At 42.7% G+C, this 12,491-nt stretch overlaps 1 protein-coding gene across 1 annotated transcript in view; it reads right to left on the bottom strand.

Moving 5' to 3' along the window:
• Window positions 1–6,184: 6,184 nt before the first annotated feature.
• NEGR1 (neuronal growth regulator 1) overlaps window positions 6,185–12,491 on the bottom strand; it is a gene marked incomplete at its 5' end in the record, with an annotated part of 107,430 nt that continues 101,123 nt past the window's right edge. Inside the window, one exon of the mRNA XM_009698162.1 lies at window positions 6,185–6,823. Coding sequence (XP_009696464.1) covers window positions 6,699–6,823 — 125 coding nt within the window. The remainder of the gene's footprint in view (window positions 6,824–12,491) is intronic.

The raw sequence follows: 12,491 nt of genomic DNA, 5'->3' as shown, positions 1-12,491 counted from the left end.
CTTCTAAAGTCTGTGTCAAGCACACTGTTTAATTTAGCTCCGAATTTCCTCTAACTCCAGACGAATGCCCCGCTAGCGTATTTTCCAGCTCAGTGAGAGTGATACAGGGACCTTTGCCTGCCACCAGCAAAGCAGCTCAACGCCCGAGGCAGCCGAGGGTGCCGGGAGCGGCTCACGGGAAGGTGTCCTGTCCCATCATTCTGTCTTTCTGCTACAAATAAACACATAGCTAGGAAGGGTACATACACCTATTTTGCTAAAAGCAATTTAGAAATGATTCATAAGGACTTACGATCCTTAATTTTTGGCAAACATTAAATCCTCTTTATACAGAAAATAGTGGCAAACAAGATCCATTGCTCCCCTGGCCCAAACTCCCAGGCTCTCTGTTTTTAAAAGCTTGAGGGGAGTGAATTTGTAATAGCTTACTCGAAAGTTAACTTTTTTTCCCTCTTATCGTAATAAATGTAAAAAGGTCAAGGTTAATGAAGAAAATAGCGAATTCAAAGTTCCATGGAAGAACAACCCAGTGCTTTTAGCAATTCACTTAAATGAGAGAGGAAAACCAGTTCCTTTAACATTTTAAAGCTTTCATAGCCTAATGAACCATGCTGCCTCCCGCAGCTTCTACAGAGCCGAAATCCCTGCAAGAAACTGTCTCATTAGCATTAAGTGGGAGCAGCCGGCCCGGCTCGCTGCGGCTCCCCGGGGATGCTTCGCCTCTCCCGCGCCTGATGTAGCATCTCTACCTGAAGTGACACGTCAAAAGCGTTAAGCGCATCTAAACGGCTGCACCTCCCAGCCTAAATTAACTGCCCTGTAGAAGAGGAAAGCCTATTTTCATATAAGAAAAAAAAAATAAATAAGGTGGGGGAGTGGGAAGAAATGGTCCTGCCATCTCACTGTTAGACACCTACCAGAAAACAAGGCTGCTGCTGTTCAATCACATCTTTAAGGTTTATTCTCACTTGTGGTTCACATTTAAGTCGCTGTCAGTAAGGTTAATGGGAGTTATGTGCTTATGACTATAATGGTTTTGATAAGTGGAAAAGCTGATGTTATTGCACGTAAATCGCGTTGTGTAATGTGCGAATTGTGTTTTGGTTTTGGCTGAGAAATAATAAAGAGAAGGATGGCTGTGCATTAGGAGAGAACAGATTTCACCCTCTAGATACCAAATAGCATATATATCATCATTATGGGCATTTTTTATCTGGCAGCATGAAAGAAAAAAAAGGGTAGTGGAGGAATAATGTGTACTTTCATATTTGGCAGATAAGAGAGGACATTCCTGTGGCTGCAGTGGCCAAGGCAGCACCGTACTGACTCCTCCTCCCCCATCTTTAAATTCTGGCTCACTGCACAAAAGTAATTTATTCTGCTAATGGGGACTAAGGTTTACCTGCTGCCCAGCTGCCCGGGGGCTGAGGCAATGGAAGGGCCTGCAAGTAAATTGACTTTCAGCTGTGCTATTTTTCATCGCTATTTGTGGGTGGGTTCAAAGTTCATCATTGCTTGAGAGAGCTGAGCCCTCTGCTCTACCCGGGCACATGTGGAGTGAGAACAAAGGAGGAGGTCCCTCCTGCATGTCTGCAGTCACCAGGATGGCTGTTGGCATAAATTAAAGCAAACCCTCAGGGATAACTCTGGCAGCCCAGAGTTACGGAGCCATCAGCATGTAGGTGATGCAGAGGGACTGATGACCACTATGCATCATTCAGCAGCACCCCCCGGCGCGGGAGCCTTCCCCTACAGAGACCCGACGGCCTCACCGCAGCTCCGCTTAGGACAAGAACCAAGCAGCCGGAGGACGGTGGGAATTGACCCCCCAGCTTGTCCTGTAATGCAGATTTACATCCTACCAGGCGATGGGAAAGCTTAATATGCTCTAAAATATAAATGACTGAAAACTAAGTTTATGGGAGGTGGCAAATATGCTGATCTCTGCATTTTTTTTAACATGGGAATTTTCTAATATAAAGGAACCTTTGAGCTCTTCATGAATTAGGCATAAAGTGGGCAGAAAGTGATAGGAACTAGTAGGTATGTGCTCAGCGCTGAAGGTGCCCTGGTAAAAATCTCCCTGCCCTTGCTGATACAAAATTTTTGGAGCAGGATTTATTGAAAATCCCTTCCAAATTTTCCAGAGACCCTTCTGCCATCACCTTGATCTGGCTGTTTTCAGTTACGTTACGGACTTTTCTGATCACAGAATAAATTCCCTCCCTTGCCCTCAATGCTCGGCAGAGAAACAGAAACCAGGACTGAAACCCAGAGCCAACCCAGACCAAGCGTGTTTGCAGCATCCCTGCGCGTACAACGGCAGTGCTTAAGGTCGGTCAAATTGGAAGTAAATTCCTCCCCTCGATGTCAACACTTGTGTATCTGCTCTCAATATTAAGGCTGAATGGATAATTTTTAAATCCTGTTTTTTAATTTTTTTTTTTTACATTTTTGTGTTTTAAAGAATTTTCTGTTGCGAGCAGTTGTGTGGCCGGGGGGGCGTGGGTGTGGCGTCCCTCTTCCCGCAGCGATACGGGAGGAGGGGGCACCCGGGCACCTCACTCTGCCCTGGCCCAGGGCCACCCGAGGGAGTAAAGCGTACGAGGGGACGGGGCAGGGGATGTGGCAGGGGAGGGGACGAGCCTTTGGCAGCACCGTGGAGCTGCCGGCCCCCACAGCGAACCCCGGGAGCGAGGCAATGCCTTGCCATGGCTAAAGTGTCAGGCTAAAATTTATCCTTTTCCTAAACTTCCTCACATATGTCAGCTTATGCAAGAATTTTAAAATTACTTAAGATTCTTCTAAAAGAAACATTTTTTTTTTTCCTTTTTCTTTTTTCTCCAAAGAAACAAAACCTTCCATGGCCGGCTATGAAATATGGATTATTTACCTCCAGACTGGGCACAAGTATGATCCAGTCTTAGAAGTAAATGCATATTTAGTCTTTAAGGCATATTGTTTATCAATGTAAATACATATTTTGGTATACACATTCTTTATAACACAGTTACGTGGACTAAGCGAAGATTTTGGTAGGCATAACATTTACCATTGTTTGTCTAGAACGCTAGCTCTGAAATTGTGCAAAAAAGCAGCTTTTACTGGTGACGTTTTTTAACACTCCTGTATCTTAAAAACAGCATACTTTCTAAAAAAAATATATATATTGAAAAGTTTAAAAAAAGCTGTCTAGCTATGAAGGATACATTTCCTGCCAAGATATAAACCCTTGAGAAACTGCATTTGTTCAAGAAGTTGTGAGACATCCTTTAATTCAGTATTAGTATAATATCACGATCAGCAACTGTATAATTAGAGCATCATCGCTTCTATGTATGTCACCGATGCAGTGGTAATTGCAGACCTGAGTTATTGCACAAGTAGGAACTTACGGTGTTACAGACTTTGGGGTTTCCAATATGGACAACAATCTTGATATAAATATTCAGTTATAGTGCTCGGAGCTAAGCCATTTATTTTTCACATTTGAAAGGTGGGAATAAATATAATAATATTTGCCCGACAGATATGAACAGTATGGGTTAATCCTTTGAAGAAGCATAGAACGTACCTTCAAACAGTTGCCTAAAGCAAATACACCCCACAAATTACAGGGCGGGTAGATTTCGTAAAATGTGGTTGTGTTCAATTGGCAGCAGTCTGCACTGTCCGTTTTGGAAGAACGCCCCAATGAGTCCCAATCTGTACAATTACCAGTTTACCGCATGGAACAGATTCGCCAAGAACCAAGTTTCTTTATTTGATCAACACCGCCTACAGCTCCAATCCTGCAAAAATTAAGGTTGTTTGGCTATACGTGCTATGTCTGTTGGATTAATCGGTGCATAAAGTTAAGCACGGCTGTATCTCTTTGTAGGAGTGGAGGGCTGAGCAGGGCAGAGCCTGATGAGCAGCCTTCGGGGGACCGACCCTACGGACACCGGGCAGCCTGGGCACAGCCCCAGCACGCCTCGCACGGCCCTTCGCACGCACGCCCGCCCGCCCGCTGCTGAGCACGCAGGTCTGACTGATATTAAATACCTATTTCGTCTAAGGGAACGCCATCGGCACCAAGAAACATTTGTCGGTTTTCTTTTTTTTTTTTTTTCTTTTTGGACATGACAATAATTAAGTCCCCCCCTAATTTAAGTGAAAATTCAGAGATGGGACTAAGTATCTTGTCCGTGTTATCCAATGGCTCTACCTGGTATGAATGCAAACAGTCAATACTTCGTTTATGTCGGTGGTTTTTTTTTTTCGTATTTAATAAAGCTGCTGTTCATTCTATTCTGTTGCTGGAAATTTCAGGATCCAGAAATCAGGAATCACTGAAATGAAATATATCATCAAAATATATAATTTGATCCAGCCACAGTATAGAAACATCTCTCAATTTTATGGGAGACGAGGCATACGAGTTGGGCTATGCATATCCTTTTTTCTTCATAAAACTGTACTGACATGACACTTTCTGCAGCACCACTGTTTCTAGCGAATGGATTCTAAAATATAGCACTTTAAAGCTGCAATACAAGAGAGATCAGAATATCAGGACTGTGTATAGTATAATTTGAATTGAGTTTACACTATTTCCTAAAGAATGAATTTTGTCATGTTATTCAAGGTTTTAAAAAATGCCACATTTCTGAAAAGAGTAACTGCTTAGCATACGGCTGTAAATAATACGATAGGAATAGTACGATCTGTCACCGAACATACGCAGAGTGACCCAGGACATTTTATTGCCATATTTTGGAGTCAACATAGTTCCGTTTATACCCTGGGGCTGAGTTTATCAGTACCTACAACAGATTCACTGCATATTCTGTCTACATGTAAGCGTGGGATAGTATATATTGAGACTAGTGAAACTCAGAGACTGCTTTTCAAAACCAGGGGTATCTGTAAACCCAATTTGGAACTGCTGAGTATGCACAGTGCTCACCTGGTATTGCTCACTACAAAAACCTGTTGTAAGGAGAAAAAATGCTGTAGCATAGTAATTGTGTCGTCTACTGGAGTTCATATACAAAACAGGGGAATAATAACGTTGATAATGGTTTTATTATTGTGGTCATCTATAGTTGTTTTGTAAGCAAGTCAAGATCTGTTGGGGTCACCGGGAGATCTTGCATTCAAGGGCTGTTGGCCATAGTCATGCCCCACCAATTTACACAGATGACATTTTAAAATTCAGCTGTAAACTGCGAGCAACATTTTGTGTTAATGCTGTCCAGGCTGTTTACAAAAAAAAAAAAAAGTTAGTAGCATTATATGCTATTTTGAAACTTGATCCTTCACTGAGTGAAATGAAAGTACTATCTTGATAGACTGCAGTACTAGGAAGTTGTGTGTGAGGACTTAACTGCTGTGGTAGGATATTTGTATAGTGTTAGTAGAACGGTAGTGAAGTCCTGACTGTAAAGATGATTCTATCATGGACGGCAACATGCACTTCAGTACAGTTATTGGAGCAACCTCGTTTTAATATATATATGTATTTTATATATATATATGTATATATATAAAATTCTGCTTGATACTTAATGTATTTTCAGATATCTAATATTTAAAAGCATCCTTTATCATTGCTAAATTAGCCAAACCAGTACAAAATTAAGTGCAAGAAAAATACCAATTCATGTAGTTTTTGCCAGTAATACAAAAGGGACTAGTCAGCTTCTCACATTTACAGCCATTTAGGAATTTTGATTTAGAATGACTAAGGGAAACGTTCCTACATTCAAAAGATATCTCAAAATAATTTGCATTCTGTTTTGTAACGGGAAAACTAGTTTTTACAGAGATCACCTACTGGTTAGTGGTGGTAGATGGAAAACATAAAAAGGAGTTGGTGCTATCCTTGACCGATTGCCTAAAAATGTTCAGGCTGAAGCAGTTCGATGACGCCCTGGCGATGGGAGAGGAGGCTTTCCTTTTAGCCAATAGCACCTTTGTCTCGACTGGAGATTTCTTATGCTCAAAAGGATGCTTTAGCGTTTCCCAAAACACATTCCAGATTTGTTGGAAAGGAAGAGGAAAGTAGTGTTTTATGAAGGCACACCCATGCTGAATTTGCAGGAAAGAGGAAAGAAAACAGAAAGCAGTACTGCACAATGCAGTTATAGTACAAGGCTCATTCTTGAAACCTGAATATCATGCTAGAAGAAAATCTAGATATGTGTAATATTTTGAAGAAATATTTTGAAGGCAATATTATTTGATTAATTTTTTTTATCAAAAAAAAGAAAAATGTTTCTGTGTAAATGTGGATAGAATGCTATTTAAGAAGGGAACTGAATATTGTATTGCAGCCTTAAAGAAGCACATTTTTACTGCAATATTTTTTTTTTTTTTGTAAACTATGGTCTGCAACTCGGCAGACCATGACTGAATGCTTTTGAAAACTTGTAGATTACAAACATGAAATCACAATTAATATCGTCTAAAAGTAATTTCAGAGCTTTCACGTCTTAAAAAAGGACAATGTGTACTGCTTCACAAGGTAATGCAGCTAATCAAAAAAAGGAGTAGAATTAAAGTATTTACATAATGAGCAATTCTACAGAAGGCGATCATCCCCATGTAAGCACTGCTGATTATATCCCACGCTGCTTTTAACAAACTCTACCAGATTGGATCCAGTCATCAGCACTTTCAGAGAATCCTTAAAAGCCTTTTATGGGTCTTTACATTTAGTGCAGAATGATGTTCTTCAGGTAGAATATGCTGGTGAGGGAGGACAGTGTCAACACAAGGTACCAGCAGGAGAAGAGGACTTCGGCGTCACCAGTGATCCCGTACTGGGCTGTACTGGGAGCTGAAAAGAGAAGAAAAAGGAGTTAAGTGAAAATTTCCACTCTTAGACCCCCAAATTCTTAGTTTTCGTTAATTCTTCTAGGATAACTGTTAGGGCAGCAAAAGCATTCTTCTGAAAACTGGAGAGAATGCTGCCAAAGTAGCCAAGCCCTCCTGCTGCATCGCTCAGTGAATATTTCTTTTTGTTTTGAAGAGAATAAATCGTTATTGAGGCAAGCATTTAAAAATGTGAATACTTAACATCAGATGAGCACTTCATGCTTAAACTTCTGAATAATTGATCTGGTTTTAAGTTACTGAGCATTAGGATCTCCGCTGAAATCAATGAAAGGTGAATATATCTAGCTCTGTTGGAAAACAACTCATTTTCTGCCTAACTTTAGAAGACAAAGTTTGACGATTTTGCTTAGCCAAAGACATTCATATTTATTTTCAGTCTCTTTGAAGAAACTGTATTTACTTGCTTTAATACAAAGTCTTTCTCAAATTCCTAAGTAAATATTACAGTAAGTGCCTGCAAAGAGAGTTAAAATAGAAAACAGTGTTGAGAAACAAGTGAGGAGGCAATCATTTGTAGCCGTCGGAGCGGGCTGCCCGCAGGCTTTCCTGACTGCGGCACGGGAACGGACCTGGGCAGAAAATGATGATTTCGGTCTTGTAAAGCCACAGGCAGGAGGAAGGAAAAGGACCTGTTACCTCACCCTGCTCTGAGCCGAGGCTATCAGGATGATGCTATTGGGATGTTCGGCTGCTAAATAAACGCTGCAGGCTCACTTTGGCCAGCAGATTTCTGTACAAAATTTCTCTCAAATCAAATATTTTTTGTGATATGATCCATCAAGCCCTGACCTCTTATAGTTGTACACAGCACCCTGTTCTCTTTGATTGAACACTGGTACCAAAAGCTTTGCTTTCCAGACTATATGAATGTACTATAGATTATTCTAAAACATAAAATCTGTGCAAGTCTTGTATCGAGTACCATTTCTACAAGCAGGTGTTGCTTATGTCAATGGCACTTTATTTAGATACAAGTTGCAGAATTTGCTTTTTTAACTAGATTGACCCAGTGTCTGCCAGAAGCACAGGTGGAGATTAGCTGGTGGATGCTGAGCAAGGCTGAGCCAGCTTGGTGCCCACATCCTGACGCTCAAGGCTTTTTCCTCTCAGAGGACAGAAGTGTCGGAAAGGCAGAAGGGGAACAGACATTTCCAAGCGCATTCCTGATGACCCATCTTGAGTGAGCTGGCGATGCTCAACCCAAAGGCTGAGCTACCAAAGGGAGAAACCACTAAGGTGCCTACTGTGGAAAAACACACAAGCCGTGTTTGAGCGAAGAGGAGAGGCTGCCTGGGAGCCTTGGGTTGGTACGGGGTTGGATACCATGTGGAGGATCCTGCCTCTTCCTTGAGGTCTCTCCTTTCACCCCATTACATTGCCGTCCTCAAGTCACAGGGCTATCTGCACTGGGAACACCAAGAGATGGTCTGAAGATGAGACTTCAGCCAACAACTCTACTCTGCAGGTATGTGGGAGACGGCCACACAGAACAGGTACCAACGGTGCAGAAGACAGTTTTCCCGGGGCCAAGTCAAAGCTTGTCCCGCCACCTTGCCCAGGAGTGAGCTGCCTCTGACAGCACCGCTGTCCCTTGCCAGTGCCAAGTCCACCTCTGGCAGGGAGACATCAGGGTATGGCGCGTGCAGTGCTTCTGAGTAAGCACTCCTCACCAAATCCTCACGTGCTTCCCTTTTGGGCAGAGAAGAGGAGGAGAAGTGAAGCATCCCTAATGGCAGGCGCGAGCCGTGCCTCTGGCATGGCCGGGAGGGTGTGGGCAGGATGGAGCCCAGGGAGGAGAGCAGGATCTCACTCGGTGGGGTCGGTACCCAGTGTCTGGCTTGCACGGAAAGCCCTCCCCCTCCCAAGATGAACAACGCTAATAAAACAAGAGAGGGGATTTCACTAAAATCGCAGCCTGGCTGGAGGAGTAGGAGAGACTACAGCAGTCGCCCAAAAAAAAATAAAGTAAACCTGGGAGTTTCACCAAATCCTGTTTGCTTTTGCAGGATGCAGTCTCCTGAATTTCAAGTCTTGTTCACTCTGAATACTGAAACATAAACGTCCCTTTTCCTTTGTGCCGTGTGCTACCAGGTCCATTTTCAACATACGACATTTTATTTGGCACAGCATATGTGATAAAACCAAAAATCATTCATTTTTCCCCCTATGCAGAAAGGTGCAGGTGATAAAAAAACCTACAAGATGAAGCTTGATTTTTGAAGCTTAGTTTAGTGACTTATAACCATGACTAACTGCAGGACAGGACGCTCTTGTCTCTTCTCATTAAAAAGCAACTTTCTCTGATAAATCAGTATGACAAATCAACATTTAATTTATTACAAAAACCGGGCTAGCAAGCTGAAGCAGAGTGTAGGTGGTATTTCATTTTATCATATTAAAAGAGTTTCCCCAACGTAAAGATAATTTGAACTACGGTGGCTATAAAAGCGAGTGGAAAATTATGTAAATCTGATTTCCTGCATATGAACTCATACTATCTTTCCAAAGCTTATTAAATCATATCTGGATTGTTTCAGCACAAAGGTAGTAGGTGAATTAATGGGGGAAAAATACATAGACTTAGGTAGATAATAGAAAAGAGTTATGGTTCCCAGAGCTGGCTAACCAGAAGAATTTGATGTGAAAGAAACCTGAAGGAGAAGCAAATCTGGAGAAGTTTAAGTCCCTCAACTCTGCTGGGTTTGAATAAACTGCTCCGAGGGCTGAGTTCCTGTGGTACAAGAGGGGCAGGATGCCAAACGAGGGCAGGGGCTGGTTTTGCTGGTCCATGGGCCATATATGAGCCCTGTTCGATCCCACCCTGTCCCACACCTCGCCCCCCTGAGGGCCTGGGGTGTCGATGCTATGGCTAGGTCTGACAAGCAAGATTTCATCTCAAAAAACCATTCAATAAGCTCTCTGAGTTTCTTTAAACCTGTTTTTGGCATTACAATAAAGAATGAAACCCAGCTGTGCTGCATGGTGTCCAGGTTCACCAGGGCTGATGCTCTGAAAGAGCTTGAGCCGAAATACAAAATGATTCTCCAGCCCCTCTCATACCTGCTCTGTTTCCTCAGGTTCCTTTAAAGAGGGCAAACTGGTGCCAGCCTCCTGTCACGAGGGTCTGCTGATTAGTGCCTGCTGGGTATCGTTTCACTTAGTGAGACCTGCAGTGGCATTTGCTAGAGAAAACCAAAATAAACCCAAAGCTATTCACATTGGTGTTCACATGGCCCCAAGAGTCCCCCCGAACAAAGAAACTGCTGTCATGGTGGAAACGTCCCCAAAATCTATGACGTGCCAACAGGCACACTGATCAGAAATTGGTTTTAAAGGACTTTTTTGGAACTGTGTAGTGCAGGTTTAAAAAGCCACGCTATTCAATTCAAACTGGAACTGGTAACTGGAAAACATTTGCCATATGCCGGCTCAGGAGCAGCAGTTCAGCAAGTGCATCGTGGTGCGCTTCTTCGACCCTCTAACTCATCTGTCAGTGGGAAAACCCTGGGCTTTAATAGTCTCCCTTTATAATTAGCATCCCAAATTAGAGCAGCCTTTGGGAAGCTCGGCTGGCAGCAACGGGCAGGGCGCTGCCGGTGCGTTCAGCTGGGGAACACCCGCTTGTCTCAGGAACGACGGACGGTGACTTAATGATTGGGAAAGTCTTGCCAGATCATTATGCCTCTTAACTTTAATTTGACTTCTGGAAATCTCCAAGTGTTTGTAGTCTCCAAAGTGAATTTATAAGCAGATGTCCCTCTCTCACGGTTAGTGGCAAATAGGCTGCATCAATTACAATGTCACGGTAAGTCTACTGGATGGCATACAGTTTAAAATGTTGTGCTTGGCTCTTAAAAATTTGTAAAAATTAATAAGCTTCTGCAGTCCTTTTCTTTTTCACCTTGGTATTTTGATTAACTTTTCCTGTGCCTGCCTGATTGTTTTGCTAGCAAAAGAAAATTTTGTTCCCAAATATTAATAAAATACTGTAGATCTTTTGTGGACTTTTGAGAACTTTTAAAAGTAAACAAACTTACTTTTAAAATTTAAGGATTCTTAGTATGGTCCACTTAGTTTTTCATCTGGAATGAATACTTATTTTTGATAAGTACTCAGTATCCTTATTTTCATTATCATTGCTGTGTAATGGTAGGCAAGGTCATTTTGTGCTTGGACTGGTTAATTTTCATAGGTTTTTTTTGATGGTTCTCTATGTCAGACTAAAAATCTTAGTTTAGGAATGACTGAAAAGATTTAAATGTTTGAAAATAGCATAAAACTCACAGCTTCTTTCCCCCCCCCCCACTAAGATCTTATCACTGAATGTCATTGTTTTACACAGACACACACACTTGCACTTGCCGTCTTAATATTTGTACAGCAAGATAATGGTGGAGGTATGTATGATTAGGCATTAAATAAAAGCATGAATTATTTGACTCTGTGATTACATCTGCAGCTATCCTGGGTATTTCCGTAATACCTATCACCACCATTATAACTCTGTTTATAACTGATTTTACAGCCTGTGGAGCTTTGGGTACACAGAGAGGGGAAGGAGAACAGCCGTTGACCTGCAGAGAGGTATTTATCTGGCTAAAGGTTCTCATCCAGAACAATGTCGCGGTAACTGAAATAGAAACCAAGGTCAAATCCTTTGGCGGTGCAAACCCAGTTCAGAGCCGTGGTAGTGATACCTTAAAAGAAAGTGAATGTCCGTCTAGAAGAAGATTAAAATGAGCTTGATGGTTGACACGTAAAATGACCTGGATTTAGGATTTAGAAGATGAAAAAAGTTTAAAAAATATCAGCTTCAGTCATTGAGGGGTAATAATTTACTGTCTTGCTAATGCATAAGTTGTTAAATTTTCCTCCGAGCCCGACAAGCAGCATCTCGTCTGGTCAGGCAGGGGCAGGGTGTCACGCTGAGCCGCCGGGACGGCAGCGTCGCTGAAGAGCTGCGAAGGGACCCGGCGGGGTTTGGCAGGTCCCTGGGCATGCCCTCTCCCAAAAGATGGTTCTTCCCCCATGGAACTCGGCGGGGAGCCCTGTGCTCCTTGGGGTTTGCAATCGTCACCTGAGAGTAACCCTCAATACTGACACACAGCAGTAGGTTACAGAACTGGGGGTTGTGTGCGCGTGCTGCACCGTGCCCTTATAAGCATTATCAGGCTCGTCTGATCTCCCTTAATACATTAAAATTATCTGTAGATCTGTGCGAGCGGGAGCTCTTGTCGCAGCAGGGACAACGGCTTTGTAACTCCCTGTGTTATGAGTTATTGATAAAAGCGGATCTGTTTCTCACTTTTGACAAGACCACATCTAGCATCTTTCCTGGGAGCCGTTTACACGGTGTCACCGTCCTGCGGACGGAGAAACCCCTGCTAAGGTTGGCACTTGGCCTGTCCTCCGCCGCCGTCGGAGCACGACCGCCAGCCCAGGCCCCTGTGTGCATGCCTCTGAAGCCCGCGTGCTCCTATCAAGCTCTCCTTTATTTCTAATTTAGTGATTATTCTACATAATCCTAATGTTTTGTAACAGTTAGCAGTTGTGAAAAGATTTAAGCACACTCTTAGCACAAATAGGATTATACTCAGACATCTCTCCTG

Source organism: Cariama cristata, unplaced genomic scaffold, assembly GCF_000690535.1.
Source record: "Cariama cristata isolate BGI_N322 unplaced genomic scaffold, ASM69053v1 scaffold7924, whole genome shotgun sequence".
NCBI lineage: Eukaryota > Metazoa > Chordata > Aves > Cariamiformes > Cariamidae > Cariama > Cariama cristata.
Note: the sequence above shows the minus strand (reverse complement) of the source record. Positions and strands in the feature narration are given on the sequence as shown.